The sequence below is a fragment of the Camelus ferus genome, chromosome 19, assembly GCF_009834535.1.
Source record: "Camelus ferus isolate YT-003-E chromosome 19, BCGSAC_Cfer_1.0, whole genome shotgun sequence".
NCBI lineage: Eukaryota > Metazoa > Chordata > Mammalia > Artiodactyla > Camelidae > Camelus > Camelus ferus.
Window position 1 is genome coordinate 18,714,282 of NC_045714.1, and position 18,784 is coordinate 18,733,065.

Consider the following 18,784-nt stretch of genomic DNA (forward strand, 5'->3'; position numbering starts at 1 on the left):
CACCAGACATCTGGGTCAAGTAGAGAGGACTGCACTCCCCCGCCCCCCTCTCCCCAGCCGCAGACACCAGGAGCAGCATTTTGCAAAAGATTCAGGCTTGACTTCAGCCCCAGCACACACTCCGCACAACATACGCGCCCATGCACCTTGTGGGGGACGTGCGCCTAGTAAGAGACGTTTTACGTTCTCATTCAGGGCAAGAGAATGGAGAACGTGTTCTTTAAAAACTGAATCCAACCAGGGGAGGGTGTAGCTCGGTGGTAGAGCATATGCTCCGCATGCACAAGGTTGTGGGTTCTACCCCCAGCACCTCCATTAAAAACCAACCAACCAACCAACCAACTCAACAGAATCCAACCCATGTCCACAGCAGCATTACTCACAGTAGCTAAAGGGGGAAGGAACCCAAATGTTCATCGATGGATGAATGGGTAAACAAAATGCAGCTCAGATATATGATGGAATATCATTCTGCCTTAAAAAGGAAGGAAATGCTGGCACATGCCCCATCGCGGATAAACCTCAACCTTACGCTGAGTGAAACAAGCCAGTCCCAAAAGGACAGATACCATATGATCCCACCTGTACGGGGTTCCTAGAACAGTCAAGTTCACAGACAGAGAGCAGCGCGGAGCTTGCCGGGGGCCGGGGAGGCAGGGGAGGTTAGGATTTCGTAGGGGTGGAGGTTCAGTTTGGGAAGATGAAAAGGGTCTGAAGGTGATGGATGTGATGGCTGCACAACAATGGGAAGACACTTAAGGCAACAGAAATGCCCACTTTAAAGTGGTCAAATGGTAAGTTTTACATAGTTTTACCACAATTAAAAACCAGAATCCAAAAAGTCAGAAAATAGGGTATCAGAGTTTTTTGTGTCACTTTGGGATTTTTTTTGCAGATCTGTGCTACAGAGACCCTCTTTGCAGGAAATAAGTTACAACAGCTCAGCTCCACATTCTGAACGCTGGGCTCCTCTAAGAAGTTAAAGCCCCAGAGGGTCCAAAACGTGAACAGGAGTGACCTCTTGACAGCATTTTCAATGGCTCCACACACCTGGACCCAGGGCCAGCCCGCTGGCACGCGCAGGTGGTATAGATGCCAGGATAAAATGCAGTCCCTCGGCCGTGCAGGCCCATGTCTCAGCGTCTTCTGTTTCCTGACGACATCCAACGCTCAGGAGGGACCACAGTCTGACGTCCACACACCAGGATGGTTAGGAGTGACCCTCCCAGCACAGGGTGCCGGGAATCTTCCAACACTGGACAGGCCGCCCGGAAGCAGGGGCTGGGCTGAGATCCTGCGGGGTCATCGACCCGGGGGCCAGAGCTCGGGGCCAGAGCTGGAGAGCCTGCCCCGCCCCACGCACTGTGCTTCCATGTCTGCAAGCAGCGCCCGAGCTCCTGCCCGGCCTGGGGTCCGAGCCTCCTGGTTCATGTGAGAAACTTGCCTACAGCCAGGTGACTTTTGTGAGTATGTAGGAGTCCCTCAAACTATTCTTGCGACTTTTAGGAAAACTTGAAATTATATAGTACATATGTGTGAAATTATATCGTATATGTGCATATGTTGTATGTCTCTAGGAATTTGTTCTAGGAACCTGACATGATACAAGGAAACCTGTGTGCTCTGCGCACAGCTCTTCTGTCAATTTGAAATGATATCAATAAAAACACCCTCCCCACCCCCTCAGGGGGGTAAAAAGTTAAAACAACGTACTTAAGAGAGAAAACCAGGCTGCGGGACTCGCTTCTCTAATTTCTGCCAGCTCGTCTCCAAAGCTCGCTTTTTTGCACAGTCTTCTTGGTGGGAAGCCTCTCCTTTGGGAAGTCTGGTCAGCTCTGTTCCTCGTCCTCAAAATCTGCGTCCAGGTGCGCTTGGAACTCGAGCCAGAGGGAGCAGGGCGGCCGCACCTCTTCCTGCCCAGGCTGCAGGGCTCCTGGGGACCCCGGCCACGCCCTCCTGCCCAGCGGCCCCCGGCAGACCCACTGGGTGTCCCGATGCGCCGTGGAACTGCTGTCCTGGCTGGCTGCCCAGTTTCGGCTCCTGCCACCTGGGGGGCCTGGTGGGGGCTGGGGGGAGGATGATTCTAACTTCCTGGAGCCTCAACTTCCTCATCTGTAAAAGGGGTGATGAGGCCGTGGTGGGGGATGAGTGGGAACCAGCAAGGAAGGTGCCAGGCAAATTCGTGGTCATAAGAACCCCAACCAAAATCAACCCAGGCCAGCGGGGGGCGGGGCTGCTGGGGCCCAAAATGCTCACCTTGGCTGGACTCACCCAGCACTTGGCCCTCAAAAGTTTCCAGAAAGGAACAATTGTAATTTCATCACATAGTTAACTTTTGTGTCATGTGGGAAAAATAAAATATTACTTTTAACGATGTATAATGCTGGTGGTGGGTCAGAATTTTTCTGGCTTTGGGAAACTCTAAAGGCATTTAATGTGGTCCTGGGGGCGGGGCAGGGGTGAAGGAGACGGGGCGGGGGGGGGGGCGCGGTCATGGGGAAAGTATACAAGGGGCCGTTCTGGTGACCGGTGTTTGGTTTTACATCCTGTAGTGGATTACTAGCAAAGACTTGCCAGCAGGCGTAGCGTCCCCTGTGGGTGGGTTTTCCCACCACTCAAGCCCAGTATCCAGCTCCTCCAAACAGCAGACGTTCATCCAATGACCACAGATTTCTCTGAATGGAAAGAAAGGTGGAGTACTACCTTTGGCCTGGGGGTGCTTTCTGCCTCTCTGGCTCGACTCTGAAAACCTCAGAACTTCCGACCTTGAACCCTTAGATATGCATGATGGTGTCTCTGGGCTGGAATTACTTTCAGCCCTCATTCACGGGCAGCCCGCAGTGAGCGGCTGGTTCCACACCATTGTTCTGGTTGCGCAGGGTCATGCCCCCTCCCCGCACGTCCAAAATCTTTCCAAAGTTCCTACGTACAGAGCATAACGTGATGCTCCTTGGAGGAGTCTCGTCCGGCCTCACCACCACAGCACAAGGGATGTGAGGGGCAGAGGACGACGGAAGCTGTCCCCCCGGGTCTCCGGGCGCCCATGTCACATGTCACAGGGAACGTAAAAAAATAAGCCTCGCCAGCCAGCTTCGGCCAAGGGCGGCTGCGTTTAACCAGGGGCCTGCTCTGCAATGGGCACCACCGAGCCTGTCATTTAACCCTCATGTCATCCTGGAGCGACAGGTCCGGGGCATTTCGTGATCCCATTTCACAGATGAGGAGACTGAGGCTCGGAGAGTGTGTCCCACATCATATGGCTGGTAATGGAGCAACAGGGCTTGGCAGCCAAGGTCCTGAGACTCCAAAGCCATGACCTTCCCATCAGTATTTCCCCAGGAGCGCGCACGTCTCTGATGCACTGAAAGTAACGTTGGGCTGTATCATGTCGGAGGAGGCTGCCAATCCCCGTTGGCTGTCTCTGGGATGACTCTCCCAGCTTCATCTCAGACTCTGGGGCTCGCCCGGAACATTGTCCCCACTCCGCCCACCCCAACCTCAAGCTCAGCCTTCCTGCATCTCGGTTTCCTCTTTGGCTCCAGGGTGCATCCTTCCCTCTGCAGATAAATGGAGTGTGTAATTGCTCTCAGTGTCCTGCTGAAGGCTTGCCCAGAAGCCAGGGCTCAAGGCTGGTACAGGGGCTTCCCTGGTGAGAACCCAGGGCAACTCCCAGCTGCCTTGAGGACCCACCCTCCCCGCGAAAGGCTTTGATAGTCACTCCAAATGATCCAGGTGGATGTCACACATCAGAGGTCCCTGAGGCCTCTGGACACACTCAGCTATGTTTTGTCCGACTTGCCCACATGGGCGTGTCCTGTCCTCTATAACTAAAATGGTTCCAGCATTTAAACATAATGATAGTTCATGCAAACATAATCAGGAGGTTTACATACCAATCTAGGTTTCTAGCTTCTTGAAATTGAAAAACCCTGGGCCATGGTGATATCATCCTCTTTAATTTTTTTTAATGGGGGTCTGGGGATTGAAGGCAGGACCTTGTGCCTGCTAAGCATGTGCTCCACCACCGACACCTCCCATGTCGCCCTCTTTAGATGGGATGTCTGCTCTCCAGTTGCCACAGTCCCCGCCACTCTCTAGCGTGCTCCAATACTGAGGCCAAGGGTCAGCTGTCATCTATCTACTTCCACCTGGCTGGGCTCTGCTGGCTTACAGTACGCACCTGGCCCTCAGCATCTGAGGCTGAGCGCTCTGGGGTAGTGACTCTGACTACTTCTGATGACCCACAGAGGCAGGGGCTGTGGCTTGGGAAAGAGAATGGGCCAGGGCCTCAGAGCCCATGCCCCTGGTGGCCCTGGCAGGTGTTCCGCTGTAAACTGGAGATGCAACTGCCCACACACAAGACTGCCTTTGAGAGTTCAGCAGCAAAATGCAGTTATCCCCCGCGTCAGGGGTCAGTCAGCAAACTCTTTCCACGGGGGCAGGTATATCAGGCTGTGTGGCCTGCTGGACAGTGTGGCCCCACTGCCGTGGACAACACCACCGTGATCAGGTGTGGCTGTGTCCCCGCCACAAAGATGGCTACTGGCAGCGTCTGGCCTGAGGATGGCCGTTTGCTGACTCTGTCCCAAGGGACTGTCCTGTTCCCTCGACAGCTCCCTCTAGCCCACTCCGCCTATTTCAGGTAGAGAAGTTATTTCAAAAATCCTGGGGCAGGCCTGAACCACAAATCATCACCCAGACTTCCCGCCCTTCCTCCCCACCTTGCCTTCCAGGTGGGCAGCCGGCTCCAGTGCCGTGTCTGCAGGGCCGGTTCTGAGAAGGTGCCGAGAAGGAAAACAAGAAGCCCGCGACTCCAGATGGACCGAGATGATAGTGCCCGAAAGATGAGGAGGTGGAGGGCGAGGGAGAGCAAACCGGAGATGACGGGGAGACTAGGGAGGAGTTTTGAGAGAGTGGCCTGGGGACACGTGGACACGGTGCAGAAGGATGAGCAAGCTGGCGGGGCTGTGCTAGGTGGGGGGCCCGCTGCGTGTCCTCCGGGGGATGGGCAGGTACCAGGGAAGATCTGCACGTACTTTGGTCTGCTCGGTTGATGGATGAGAGACCAGGAGCCGATGCCAAGCCTTCCCGGGGCTGCACACGTGTTGGAGCATGTCACGTCCTTCTTCAAACCTCTCATGGCTTCACTATGCTCAGAATGAATCCCAGCGCGACTGGCCCCTGCTTCCCTCCCACCCTCTCTCATGCCAGCCCCTCTCCCCCCCCACACACACCCTGCTCTGAGTTCAGAGCCTCAGACCCCACTCCCAGCTTGTGCGCGTGCCTCTCTCGTCTGGAAACGCTCTTCCCTCCCCTCTTCCTCTGCTGCCGAGTTCAGCTTAAAGGCCAGCTCCTCGAGATGCCCTCCGCACTCAGCTCCGCGGGCAGCCCAGCTCCTCCCGCCCATCCATCCTTCAGGCTCAGGTTTCTCTAATCGTTACCTGCGTCCTCCATCGCCACATCACAGTGCCCAGGACGGGCCCTGCCACTGCAGGTGCTGAACAGACACAGGCTGAAGAAATGAACAATGTATTTGTAAACACACATACGTGAGTCACACACTTTTTCATTCATTCAGCATATTTATCAAACACCTACTACTGATGGCCAGGTCAGTACTGAGTCTCAGGCAGTACAAATTCAGGACAGTGGGGGCCAATTGTGCACATACTTTACTTGCTTTCATTTTCTTTACTTCTGGAAAGCCCCAGAGATAGAGAGGCTTCAGGAACGGCTTATTTCCCGATTGATGTTGCAGGCCAGGACTTTTTCAACATCAACACAATGAAATTTGGGGCCAGATAATTCTTTGCTATGGAAGCTGCCTGGCTGTGAGTGATAGGAAGCCAGCCAGCTGCACCCCCACTCAAGTTGTAATAGTCCAAAGCACTTCCAGAGAGCCCACGGCCTGGCCTGGACTGGCTGCCCTGGACCAGACCCCTGAGGACCCGCATCTTCAGCCATCAGCATCTCGGGAGACTCTGAAACAAGCCCTGAATCGGGAAGTTGACTGAGAACGGCCAAGCTCCCGCCTGAACGTAAAGATCACACACACAAGGTCAACGCCCCAATTCAACAAGGCGGCGGGGGCCGCGTCGGAAACGAGACAGAAGACGGACCGTCAAACCACAGAAATGACTGAACGGCCCCCTCTTCTGACACACAGCGTCGGCTGCATCTGGACCACTGATGCCTCAGTACCCTTTATTCCTCCGGCCCGCCGGGTAAAAGTTACTAAGCGCCCAGTCACTGAACTGCCCTTGCTTCCAGATGACACTCAAATCCTCCTTCAGGGCTGCCAGATAAAAGACAGGAAGCCCAGTTACATCTGAATTTTAGGCAAACAATGAATAACTTTTTAGTATAAGTATGTCCCAAATATCACATAGGATGTACTTATGCTATATCTGAAATTCACATTCAGCTGGGTGTCCTGTATTTTCATTTGCCAAATCTGCAACCCTTCCTTCCTTAGAATTAGCCCAAATCCTGTACTAGGCCCCTCTCAACTCCCTCCTACTGAGGGCCCCCACCCCGCGGCTCTTCTAGGGTGTTCTCCGTGGCTGCAGCAAGCTAGTAGAACCTGACTCTGACGGGGGTTGTGCTCTTGGGGTCTTGGGGAAGAACAACCCCTACTTTCTGAGGCAGGAAACTCTGAAAGGCGGCCCTGGGGAAAGGGACAGCGGTGGGTGGCCAGTGAGGACAGGCTGAGGGCAAGGAGCAGGGAAAGTGGAGTCAGGCTCACATCTCAGTTAACCAGCACCCAATGCAGAGCCCACGGCAGGAGGAGGTGGGAGCAGGGGCCACACCTCAGAGCTGGCCGAGGCACAGCACCGGCACTTTAAGCCAGAGAGACGCAAGTCAAACCTGCAGTGAGCCGTCACCTCCCACGGCCAGGATGACCATCACCAAAAAGCCCACAAATGACAGACGCTGGAGAGGGCATGGAGCAAAGGGAGCCCTCCTGCACTGCCGGTGGGATGCAGTTTGGTGTGGCCACCGTCGATTCCTTAAAGAGCTGAAAGTAGAGTTACCCTGTGGTCCAGCAACCCCACTCCTGGGCGTATGTCCAGGGGAAACTCTAATTCAAAAAGACCCCTGCACCCCAATGTTCACAGCAGCACTATTTACAGTAACTAAGACAAGGAAGCAACCTAAGTGTCCATCAACAGAGGACTGGATAAAGAAGTCGTGGTATATCTATATACAATGGAATACTACTCAGCCACAAAAAGAATGAAATAATGCCATTTGCAGCAACATGGATGGACCTGGAGATGAGCTTAAGTCAGCCAGAGAAAGACAAACACCACATGACATCACTTCTACGTGGAATCTAAAAACATGACACAAATGAACTTATTTATAAACCATAAAGAGACTCACAGACATAGAAAACAAACTTATGGTTACCAGGGGGAAAGAGAGGGGATGGATAAATTAGGAGTTTGGAATTAGCAGATACTAACTACTACAGTACAGAATAGATAATCAACAAGGTCCTTCTGTAGAGCACAGAGAACTATGTTCACTATCTTGTAATAACCTATAATGAAAAATAATATGAAAAAGAATATATACATGTGTAACTGAATCACTATGCTGTACGCCTGAAACTAACACAACCTTGTAAATCACTATAATTCAGTTTCAAAAAACCAAACTTATTTTAAGACCTCGAGGGTCTCAGGTCCCATCTCTATGAAATTCCTTCCAAGCTGAAGTACTGTGACCACAGAACTGACACGTGGTGTGACCCTGGGCAAGTTTCACCACCTCCAGGTGTCAGCTTCCTCGCCTGTCAAGCACAGTGGGCCTCATGGCAGTGGGGGGATTAAATAAATCCATGGGTTTAAAGTGCTTGGAACAAGGCCTGGAAGAGTGTTTGTGAAATTAAACATAAATTTTCAAAAGGAGTTGAACAGGAGGAAGGCTGGGCGGCACACATGGCGTGGCACCAAGACAGGGGGTTTTGCCAAAACGCCAGGCATTCAGCAAAGGACGCGTTGCTCCGTTTGTTCTTCTGCTTTGGCAAACGGCAGTGTAAACCAACACAGAGTTTGAGAGGTCACTTCCCCCAAGACTTCCCTGGAGAGGGGAGGAGCCCACACCCCTGCGTCTTGGCTCAGAGGCTGCCCGAGCACCTGCGGGCAGGTGTCGGCGGCAGGCGGGTGGTTTTCTGTCCATTACAGGGCTCCGGGCAGGTGGGTCATCCTGCCTCTGAGGCCCGCCCCCGCGTCTCTGCGTAGCCGCCTTTGAGAGAGCAAATAAAACGTGGGCGTGTAGAGGGAAAACAGGAAAAAACAGAACACCTTATCAGATGGTGGCAGTAACACCAAGGCTTCCAGAGAGAGAGACAGTGAGTGAGGTCATCCAAGTGCTGAGCTCACAACCCCGCTGGGAAGGTGATGTCATGGCATTTTCCAGATGGGGACGGAAGCCAGGTCCAGAACGCAGGCACTTCTGGGCTTTCTGTATCGTCCTGTTCATTCACTCAGGTCCACAGCACAGAGCAGCGTTTCTCAAACCTGACTCCCCTGGCAGGCCTGTTAAAACACAGACTGCAGGCCCCACCACCAGCATCTGATTCTCTAGGTCTGGGGTGGAATCCAAGAATCTGTATTTCTAAGAAGTTCCCAGGTGAAGCGGCCGCTGGAAGCCGGCCTGCACTTTGAGAACCACTGGTGGAGGCCGCCTTGTTAACAGACGCCGGGTGAAGCCAGTGCTGCCTGTCCAGGGACCACGTGTCACGTGTCAGTTACCTCCTAACTGCAGGCAAACGCAGAGACAGACTCAAGCATCTCACCTTGACGGGCCCGCCTGGTTAATCGGTGCTGTCCCGCCTCTCCTACGATAGAAATCACCCAGGTCCTGGTTAACGCCAAAGGCTTCTGTTCCCTCCCTCGGAGGTTCTGATTCAGTGGGTGTGGGACGGGCCTGGGAATTTAACAAGAACGCGCAGGACTCTTACCCATGAATTCAGGGAAGGAAATCCTCCCCGTGGGAGCCCCTTCCTTAACAGCCGAGCAAATGGACATGGAGGGCAACACCTTCCCCCGGCCGGCTGCACTTCACCTGGCTCAAGGGGAGTCCGCTCCCTGCAGAGTAACCCACACCCCAAATGCACCAGTGCCAGTTCACCGCGGGACGCAGCCCGGCCAGGTGCAGAGCCCGGCGCTCAGGGAACCCTCGACCTCTGAACCACGATTACGTACCAGGCACTAAGAGCTTCCTAGGGGCGCCCTGTTGAATTCGTGCAACAGGAGCCTTAGGAGGGAGGGAGGTGCATTTATTCTCAATTTCCAGATGAGGAAACAGGCCCAGAGAGTTGAGACAAGTCGCTCAAAGTCACGCGGGAAGTAGGTAATGGAACTGGGAAGAGCCGGGTCTGTCTTACTCCAACACCCCTGTCCTGCCTGAGCCTGGGGCATCGTGAGAAATATATAATCGGTCTTCGCCCTGGCTCTGAAGACTCTTGGACAATCCTGAGTGGTAGCCATGCTGAAAGCACCTTGTCACTCATGGCAGATCCCCTTCAGTTGTGCCTGAGTTTAAGTCAGTGATGACTGCTGCCTGGAAGCCCCCGGGAAGGCTTCAGGATGGGAGCTGGCCACCTGGGGAAGCAGCCCCGAAATCAGACCCACCACCAGGAAGGGAGGGGGGCTGGTACTGAGCTAGGCCCCAGTGGCCAATGATCAATCACGCCAACATGATGATCTCCATAAAGCCCCAAATTGGGGGGTTTGGAGAGCTTACGGTTGGTAAAGTTGAGAGGGTGACACACCCGAACTCCACAGGGACAGACGCTCTGCTCGAGACCCTTACAGATCTTACCAGATGCACTTCTTCGTCTGGCTGTTCATCTGTATCCTTTATAATGTCCTCATTAACATAACACACTGGCAACAGGAAATAAAGTGTTTCCCTGAGTTCTGTGACTTGTAGCAAATTATAGGCAGACCTTGTTTTGTTGCACTTTTATTGCACTTTGCCCATACAGCTTTTTTTTTTTTTTAACAAATTGAAAGTTTGAGGCAACCCTGCATCCAGCAAATCCATCGGTGCCATTTTTCCAACAGTACTTACTTGCTCACTTTGTGTCTCTGTCACATTTTGGTATTTCTTGCAATATTTATTTCAAATGTTTTATTCTTACTATATTGGTTACAGTAATCTATGCCCAGTGATCTTTGATGTCACAATGGCAAAATGATGACTCCCTGAAGGCTCAGACAATGGTTTGCAAAATGTAGCAATAAGGTTTTTTTTGTTTGTTTTAATTGAAGTAGAATTGATTTACAATATTGTGTTAATTTCTGGTGTACAACAAGAGTGATTCAGTTATACATTTATATATTCTTTTCCATTTTGGTTTATTACAGGGTATTGAAAAGAGTTCTCTGTGCTCTACAGTAGGACCTTGTTGTTTACCTATTTTATATACGGTAGTTGGTACCTGCTAATCCGAAACTCCTGATTTATCCCTCCCCCATCCCCTATCCCTTTTGATAACTATGTTGCTTTCTATGTCTATGAGTCTGTTGCTATTAAGTAAATAAGTTCACTTGTATCATTTCAGATTCTGCATATAATGATTTCATATGACATTTGTCTTTCTCTGTCTGACTTACTTCACTTAATAGGATCATCTCTAGGTCCATCCATGTTCCTGCAAATGGCATTATTTCATTCTTTCTTATGGCTGAGTGGTATTCCAGCAATAAAGCATTTTGAAATTAAGATGTGCACATTTTTGTCAGTCATAATGCTATCGCACACTTAACAGACTACAGAATAGAGTAAATATAACTTCCATGCACTGAAAAACCAAAAACTGGTGTCACTTGCTTTACTGCAATATTTGCTTTATTGCAGTGATCTGGAACTGAACCCACAGTATCTCTGAGATCTGCCTGTACAGAACCTGAGGACGGGCTGAACAGAAGTGTGGGTGACCTGGAAACCCACTCCTTGCAGACTGAAGTGGGGGGCAGTCTTGTGGGACTGACCCCTTAACTTAGAGGATGGGGGGGGTCTGTGTTGACTATGTATAGTCAGAATTGAATTAAATTGTAGGACACCCCACTGGCATTCACAGAGAACTGGAGAAGTGGTTGGTGTGGGAAAAGTCTGCACATTTGATGTCAGAAGTGTTGTGAGCAGAGAAACAGTTTTCTTTTAGTGGTGAAGGAAGACGTGTTCTAATAAAGGGCCCAAGTGGACCAACACGGCCCCCTGGTTCCGGGCAATGGTGCTGGAAACCGTCTAGAAGATGTGTTTATCTGTATCTTCACCTACTACTGCCTGACACCCTCCCACCACGGCTGACTGGTGCCCATGCCACTGGATTCACCCACAGTGGGTCCCTGAGTCCTGTCTTTCCCCCTCAGAGACCCCAATTTACCTTTTTCCATCCTTTCCTCCACACACATGAACTCAAACTCCCTCTCAAGGCCGATCTCAGCTAGGAGTTCAGAAAGCCCTAGTTTATACTAAGTTGTGAATGACTAATGATATCATTTGACATTCTATTGCTAATGCAAAAGAATTACAGGAAAGTGGGAGAGAGATTTTTGCACAGGCCATTCTCCTTTTTAGAAGGTAAGACAAAGGAGAAAAAAAGACTCTGTCCCACACTAGTTCCTCCCTTGACACCTTTCTGTCTGGGACAGCGGGCTCCCGGCACCTCATCTGCTAACAGTAAGAAGCTATTCCCGAAAAGGGAAGAAGGCACCTCTACACCTTAAGGTCCCCGTGTCCTCTAGAGACCTCGGGCTGACCCGTGGCACCGTCTTAAGCCCTGGAGAAACTTGCCGCCCGTTTCCCCGATTTCCCTCCGGCCACCAGGGCTCGGCTGGAACTCAGGCTCCATCGCTGCTGAACACGAGGTCCCCAAGAGAAAGAGAAGTGGGCACCTGCCTCCCGTGCACACCGTGGAGCCTCCTGGGGGCCAGCAGGTTGGGAGGCTGAGCTTGCCGCACACTGAGCTCATCCCCCTGCCAGCTACTCAGGAGCTCCCACTGACGGCCCTCAGGCCAGAGCCAGCCCTCTGGTGCACTTTCTTTCACCCTCACAATACTTGTGAACAGACTGTTTCTCTATGTTGTGGTCCTCCGGGGCCCTGCATCCCGGCATTCACACCCTCGAATGACATCCCTTCAGAGAGGGCTGCACAGCTTGCCTGGCTTCTGACGAACAGAATACGAGGCAGTGAGGGCAGGCTGGCCTGGGGTTGCCGGGGTGGGGGTGGTCACACTGGTCCTCTTTTGGCGTCATCCTCTACTACGAGAGGATTCCGGCCTCAGGGTCCAGGACGTGGCCACAAAAGGCAGAACAAAAGCCTCTGGCAGAGCCTGCGCTGTGAATGGAGGCTGACTTCCCCGCACTACCTTGGGGCCAACATAACACTCTTCCCATCAGGTAGACCCCAGCTCCGCCTACGTGAGCGCCGCTGTCAATGCATAGAGTGGGTCTAGCCAGCCTGGAAGGGCAGCCGGGAGCCTGGTAGGGAAGGTGCAGGGAGGGGAGGAGGGCAGCGCCTGGGGTGGGGGCATCAGCAGGTTTGGGTCACAGGAGCTGACACAGCAGGGCACGGGGGCAGGACCAGGAGGAAGAGTTGAATGTGGAAGCACAGCCTGAAAGTCCTCTCACATCCAAGTGAAGAGCTGCAGACCTGGTCCCAGGAGCCACATGGAGCCGAGGGTCTGTAAGCAGGCCATGCGGACGGGTAGGGTGGTTTGGGAGGAACCAACCAACCCACCAACCAGGATCAGTTGTGGTGCAGACAGGTTATGAGCATCACCATCTGTCGGGCCCTCAAATGAAAGAAAGAGACCCTAAGTAGGGAGGTGGGTGTGGGAACAGGAAGGAGGGGGTGGACTTTGAAGACCTGAGGGGGATGTGCCAACGCTGGGCACCTGGATGGGGAGGGGGACGGGGTGGCTTGGGAAACTGTGGAATCCAGGAAAAGGAGGGATCAACGATGATGGCCCGGACCACCTGGACCTCCTCCAGCCTAGAGGATGTCCTTCTTCCAGTCTCCTTCACACGACACGCCCCTGACGTCTGCCAGCTGTAGGTGACCCTGCCGCCTTGTCCAGGGCACCACCCGCCGCCCCCGTGTGCTTTCACAGAGACCCTGCAGGGAGGAAGATGCCGAGTCTCACAGGTGGCGAGGACCATTAGTGACGATGCTGGGAAGGGCCGTGGACCGCGTTCGTCCCACACGGGATTTCTGTGGCCAGGCTGCCAGGATCCCACAAGCACAGTAACCACAGGGCCTCCTCGGGTGCCCCGGAGTGCTCAGACCTTCCGCGTTATCCAGGACCCTTGCATCCTACAGCTGGTCTGAGTCATGCCCACGAGCCAGGACAGATGGGAAGCCACAGATCAAGGCTCGCTTCCAGTGGTTGGCAGCTCTGGCCTGAAAACACACACTGGTTGGGGGAAGACAATGCTGAAATGAAGTCTGGTGATCGCTTTCCAATTATCTAGGCTTTACACAAAATCACATGAGCCCTAATGACCGAGAGGGATCACGAGCAGGCGGAATTCAGCCGTGAGCCAAGACCGTAGCCACGAGCTCCCACACTTCACGAAGGGGTTCCAGCAGGACACAGGGCGTCGCCGATGTGGGTGGAGGGCGGCCCTGCGGGAGCACAGGGTGGTCCCTCCGAATCCCTAGATACAAGCCCAGCTGTCCAGCCGAGGCCACTTCCTCAGGAGAGACTGCTCCGGGCCCTCCTTAGGTTACGTGTCCTCAGAGCCCTTGACTTCTCACATGAAGCCCTGTTTTCTCTTATGATTTATTATTATGTGTCTAATATTATATTTGATTGATACCCTCCTTTGGTACCAGACGGAAAGCCCTGCGAAACCTGGGATGGCTTCCAGTTTGTCCCTCCCTGGCGCCTAGTACAGAGCCTGGCTGGTCCCAGGTGCTCAGCTGATGTGAATGAAAATAAAGTGAAGGTAGAGCCACTGGGTCCCAGGCCGTGCTGAGCGACAAACCAGCTCAGCAACCGAGCTCTACCCTGGCATTTTTATAACAAACTTCCAAAAAGTCAGTATTAAACGTCCAAAGGGCACTGGACTTCATCCTTGCAGATAACTGCATGCCCAAATTATAGAATAATTCATAACAACGAATAATATTATTTACTTGATATTACAGTAACTAATACTATTATTCCACAATAACTAATTATGAAATCTTCATAGTGAGGAACAGCAACATCTACATCGAAGAGGAGAGGAAGCAGCAGAAGGCAACCACATCGTGGGCCTAGAGCATCTAACTTAGGTAAACAGAGCAATCTAAGCTCTGCAAACAAGCAAACAGACAGCCCCCTCCCCCCAAACCCAGCACTGCCAAGTGACGTTGTACTGGCCACTTCGCACACATTTTCCTCGAGGGCATTTGACTGGAGAGGGAGGAAGCAGACCTGCCCTCAGTGGGTTCAAGCAGCCTCTCACCTTCTGTTCGACTGGTTCTTTCCTAGGACATGGCCCAGAAATACAAGTGATCTAACTGCCTGTTACTCAACTGAAAAAAAAATAGAAAAAAAAAATATACACAACAATTATTCCCAAGATGGCAGGAAAAACTGGCTGCACTGGACTTAGCAGTAGGTTGTCCTGGGTCCAGCACGGCCCCTGCCTCAAAACTTCTCAGAGGTAATTTGTTTTTCCTACAGAGAAGATACTCTTTATTGGAATTTCACAGGCATAGGGACACCCTTGAGGAATCAGCTCCTTCACATAAACAAAATCTACGTGCTGGGAGGTGACCTGTGGCAGGCACAGGATGGACTGTGGCCTCGGTGCCGCCCAGTGGGGAGCACACTAGGCAGGCCCCCCAGTGCCCTTTCTAGAAATGGGTAGGAAATTATCCATTTCTATGATCATTTCCTAGTGAAGGAGGAAAGAGCATATTGTGTTTCCTAGGAAACTAGATCATAACAGTTGTGGATACACGATTTGGAGTCAGAATGAAACCTTAGATTTGCTCATTAGCAGCTGTGCAATCTTGAGCAAAAAATGACCTCTCTGTGTTGGTTTCATCATCTATAAAATGGGAATAATAATAAACACCCCTTTCATAAATGTATCAAAAGAATTAAATAAAATGGTATCTGGAATATGAGAAAAACCCTACTCTTGGTACCTAGAGGGTACGGAATAACGGATAATAACAGTAATAGTCATTGTGCTTAAACATAAGAAAAGACACTATAAACCTCCTAGAAGAAAAATAGGCATAATGTTCTCTAACATATGTTCTCTCTAACATACATCTCAGCAATGTTCTCCCAGTGCAGCCTACCCAGGCAATAGAAATAAAAGCAAAAAAAAAAAAAAAAAAAGGGGGGGGGACCTAATTAAACTTACAAACTTTTGCACAGCAAAGGAAACCAGGAGCAAAACAAAAAAAAGACAACCTACGGAATGGGAGAAAATATTTGCAAATGATGAGGCTGCCAAGGGCTTAATTTCCAGAATATACAAACAGCTCATACAACTCAATAACAAGAAAACAAACAACCCAATCCAAAAATGGGCAGAAGACCTAAACAAGCATTTCTCCAATGAAGGCATACAGACGGCCAATAGGCACATTTAAAAAAAAAAAAAAAAAAAGCTCAGTATTGCTAATTACCAGAGAAATGCAAATCAAAACTACAATGAGGTATCACCTCACACTGGTCAGAATGGCCATCATTCAAAAGTCCACAAACGATAAATGCTGGAAAGAGCGTGGAGAAAAGGGAACCCTCCTACACTGTTGGGAATGTAGTTGAGTGCAGTCTTTATGGAAAATAGTATGGAGATTCCTCAAAAAACTAAAGATAAACTTACCCTATGATCCAGCAATCCCACTCCTGGGCATATATCCAGAGGGAACTCTTAATTCGAAAAGACACATGCACCCCAGTGTTTGTAGCAACACTATTTACAATAGTCTAGACATGAAAGCAACCTAAATGTCCATCAACACATAACTGAATAAAGAAGTTGTGGATTATTTATATAACGGAATACTACTCAGTCATAAAAAAGAATGAAATAATGCCATCTGCAGCAACATGGATGGACCTACATACAGATCGTCATACTAAGTGAAGTAAGTCAGAAAGAGAAAGAAAAATACCATATAAAATTGCTCATATGTGGAACCTAAAGAAAAGGATGCAAATGAACTTATTTACAAAACAGATACAGATTCACAGACCTATAGAGAACAAACTTACAGTTACCAGGGGAGAAAAGGGGATGGGAATAGATAAACTGGGAGTTTTGAATTTGCAGATACACACTACTGGATATAAAACAGATAAACAACAAGGACCTACTGTACAGCACAGGGAACTATATTCAATACCTTATAATGGACTATAATGAAAAAGAATATGAAAAGGAATATATATATACATGCATAACTGAATCACTATGCTGTGCACCAGAAACTGACACAACACTGTAAACCAACTCTACTTCAATTTTAAAAACTCCTTTGTCATAAAAGTTATTATTACTGCTAGTGATACCAGAAATCCTGTATCACAATCATCATCATAATAAGAGCATTAACTCCAAGGCCATTCCAACTCTACCCCATTTTCCCCTTTTGCTTGAACTTTAAAATCTAACTACTCTGTGAGCTTAGCCCCTCTGCACTTCCTGAGCATAAGGTGGTAATTATGGACTAGCCAATATTCAGGCTGATGCAGGCAGTGCCTTGGGTTAAGGGGGGTCTGGGTTCATCCCTTTGACCAGGATGAAATGAGTATCTCAGCATAAGACAGGCTCCAGGAACCAGAGATGAGTCAGGAGCCTGGCGGGTTAGTGCCTGGGAGACAGGATGCTCAGGGGGGCACAGGGGGGCCTCCTGTGCCTCTGGTGGCGGACGTTACACAGCTTTGATTGGAGTCGAGTCAGCGGGTTACAGAGACAAATACATTCACAAAGCTTAACTATTAGGACTGGGAATCGAGACCATCTGTGTCAACACAACGTAACGATTTCTTCCAGGAAGTGATTGTAAACCAACAAATAACTTCGCTGTTCACGGCAGGAAATTCCTACAAAGCAGTCGGTCCTGGCAAACAGTCTGCTCACCTGGGAACACAGCTTAAGAATGGCTCACTCGCCAAGACCCCGTACAGACCTTTACCATGCTGTACCCACCAGTCCTCAACTATATTATGTCACAAACTCGGCTGAAACCCAGGTAACTCTCTGCCTGGAAAAATGCAGCTTAAAGGATTTGGGTCTGGACCCCTAGACCCTACAAATGTGCCTCCTGGCCTCCCCCTGCGCAGACACAGCAGGCCCGCGTGCTGGCAATGTTGTCCTTGACCGCAGTCGCCAGAATGAACTTGGCTTTGCTTTACCAACCAGCTCTTCCCGTGGAATCTGTGGAGCCCAGAACTGACACAGTAAGTCAGGTTTGGGCTCCTGGAAACAGGAAACACATAAATGTGAGTTCGTGTGTACTTGCAGCCCAGCAAGGTGGGGCAGTTAGTAAACACCGTCAGTTTCCCTCAGCGATGAAGTTCAGAGGCCCCGATTTCATCGCTCCTTTGAGGAAAAGACCTGGAGTTCGAACACCTGCCGGTGACAGGTCCAAATGCACATTTTACCTCCATGTCTCTCCTCTTCTACGTGACTCGGTAGTTTCCAAATTTTCAACAACGAGTCTGCATTATTTTGAGGGTGAGTGAGAGGACACAAAGCAAACGCCCTAAGAAGAAGACTAATTCCCAAGTGCACAGCAGACATGCTCGCCCAGTCTGAATTTAAACCACATACACACGCGGAGGACGGAAGACACCCGCTGAGAAGCTCATCACGCATGCCAGGCGCCCCGCTGACATCAGCACGCGCACAGACACGCGGCACAGTTTTCACCAAGCTGCCTCGGTTCTCTGCAGCCTGGTCGTGGGAGGAGTTTGATAAAACACACCGGCAAAAACACCCAGTCCGTCTAGGGCAAGGCCCAGGAATCATGTGCAGGTCTCTCTTTTTTTTTTTCAATGAGCCCTTAAGTGACTCACACACTCAAGCCAAGTGTGAAGCACAGGCACCTACACAGATTCACCCCAACGCCAAGTCCACTCCCGTCAAAAACCACCGGCTGAAAAAGGACCTGCTGAGCAGCTGACAAAGAGAGGTGGCTGCGATCGTTTCACAGAGGGTGGCATCTCCGGGTGCCCGGGTCCTGGGCTGTGAAGCACTGACTCACAGAAGCCCCCACCTACTGGGAAATCCCGAGAGCAGCGCACAGCTGGGCTCGGGCAAGTCCCCCCGCCAGGCTTCTCCCTGCCGCTGTCCGCAGCATCCGCAGCTCTCGGGGCAGCTGGGCACAGGGGGCAAGCCGCCCATGAGCCACCCCAATCGAGGCTTCCTTTTACCTTAAAGAAACTTCCTCGCTTGTCCAGACTGCGGGCGCCCATGGTCCAAGCCGACATCTCCCCAGCAGGGCTCCACAGCACGCCCGGGACTCCTGAAGGTAGAGACATTTTTAATGGTTAGTCCAGCCTGTAGGAAATTCTTTTCTAAGCCACAGAACACTCACAACAACAGTCCTGCCAAGATCTTTTTCCATCAACCACTGAGTGCCACTGTATTTCCCACCCAAGCCTTCCATCTCCTTTCAGGCCAATTTCCTGTCTTGGGCGGCACAGTTCCTAGACTGTGCCCCACCTCACGGCCCTACCACCCGCTTTTCCAGCTGACGCAGGTCTCCGGGCCTGCAGAAAGCATAGTGATTACTTTGTGTGTT

The 18,784-nt window shown here is 51.0% G+C and overlaps 1 protein-coding gene across 5 annotated transcripts in view; it reads right to left on the reverse strand.

Moving 5' to 3' along the window:
* The window catches only part of RIN2 (Ras and Rab interactor 2), a 196,842-nt gene that overhangs the window by 80,524 nt on the left and 97,534 nt on the right, over positions 1-18,784 (reverse strand). For all 5 annotated transcript variants that reach the window (XM_032461754.1, XM_032461753.1, XM_032461752.1 and 2 more), the window contains one exon: positions 18,414-18,505. In XM_032461754.1, coding sequence (XP_032317645.1) covers positions 18,414-18,470 — 57 coding nt within the window. In that variant the 5' untranslated portion in view covers positions 18,471-18,505. The remainder of the gene's footprint in view (positions 1-18,413; positions 18,506-18,784) is intronic.